General features: G+C 56.3%; 1 protein-coding gene across 1 annotated transcript in view; it reads right to left on the bottom strand.

Moving 5' to 3' along the window:
- Positions 1-1,477, bottom strand: part of ZNF236 (zinc finger protein 236) — a 98,897-nt gene that overhangs the window by 59,107 nt on the left and 38,313 nt on the right. The window contains exon 10 of the mRNA XM_012648880.1: positions 297-569. Within this exon, the coding sequence (XP_012504334.1) occupies positions 297-569 (273 nt within the window). The remainder of the gene's footprint in view (positions 1-296; positions 570-1,477) is intronic.

Raw genomic sequence — 1,477 nt, 5'->3', positions numbered from 1 at the left:
GGCCCCCGGGCCCACGGTGCGCGCCGTCCCTGCTGCAGCCGCACAGCGCGTCTCCTCCCCACGGGCCCGCTGCTCTACTTCCTACGTCTGGTCCCCACAAGGCGCCCCTCTGCACCCTCTGCAACATACGCTCATAAAGGTCACCTGTTTAACGCCTCCCCGCATTACATCGTCAGCCCAGGAAGGTCAAGGTCGCATCTCGGGGGATACCTCTTGCCTGGCCCGCAGAGGGTAACCCAGGAAGCCCGAGGAACGGAAACGGAAGCGCACCCCCGCCGCCCCCCACCCCCGCGCACCTGTGTGCAGGCGGATGTGCACCTTGAGGCTGCCCGACGTGGAGAAGCTCTTCATGCAGTACTGGCACTTGAACGCCTTGATGCCCGTGTGCGTCTTGATGTGCGCCGTCAGCGTGCTCTTGACGGCGAAGGCGCGGAAACACTGCGGGCACTTGAAGGGCTTCTCGTGCGTGTGGATGCGGATGTGGCGCACCAGGTCGCTGGGCTTGCGGAACTCCTTGGTGCAGTAGGGGCACACGTGCCAGCGCACGCCGTTCTCCTCCCGGACCGAGCCTGCGCGACAGGAGAGGCACTCGTGCGCGCCCGGGGCGAGCCCACGGAGCGACCACGGGGCGGCTGGCGCCCCCGCCACGGGGATCCACCGGGACCACGACTTAACCTCGCACAAGCCCCCAGCGGTCCGGCCTCGGAGACGAGAGCCCCCGCTGAAAAGGGAACAGGGCCATGCTAACAGGCGCACCGGCGCCCTGGGCGAGGGTGGACGCGCTTTGACGGAACGGCTCCGTGCCCAGCTCGACACGGAGAGGAGGAGGGAAGTTCGAAAAGGCATTGTTGAGCCTATCTGATCTCACGAATAAAACATACTACAAATGCAAATGATTTTAGGCAATGGTTAGGTTCAGATGCTATAAAAGGGGATTTCTAAATAGTGAAGACAAAGAAATAGTATATATGAATTCGTGATCGAATACAAAAGATTGTCTTTTGTAACTCTGAATATTACTCAGCATTGAATCAAGTTAAAAATATTCCTGACAGAAGAGAAATTACTAATGAAATTCACGGACGTACACCAAGTCCAGCAGTCCTCCCTCGCCTGCGGCACACACGGTCCGAGACCCCCGAGGACGCGTGGAACCCCGCGCCGAACCGACCCCTGTATGTTTCCCCTCCTGTGATAACCAAGACCCACTACGTGACTCAGGTGTGGCATGGGGAGCGAAGGTGGGCTGCACAAAGGAGCGATTCGCCTCCTGGGCGGGTGGAGCAAGACGGCTACAGACTGAAGCCCATGCAATTTAAAACTTATGAATTGTTTATTTCTGGAATTTTCCATTTAACATTTTCAGACCTCAATTGACCTCAGGTAACTAAAACTTAAAAAAGTGAAACTGCAAATAAGGGAAAACTACTGTAAAATGATTTCTAAAATATAAAAAATTTCAAGTAACATTCAACAG

Source organism: Propithecus coquereli, unplaced genomic scaffold, assembly GCF_000956105.1.
Source record: "Propithecus coquereli isolate 6110/MARCELLA unplaced genomic scaffold, Pcoq_1.0 Scaffold296, whole genome shotgun sequence".
In the NCBI taxonomy this organism is placed as follows: domain Eukaryota; kingdom Metazoa; phylum Chordata; class Mammalia; order Primates; family Indriidae; genus Propithecus; species Propithecus coquereli.
Note: the sequence above shows the minus strand (reverse complement) of the source record. Positions and strands in the feature narration are given on the sequence as shown.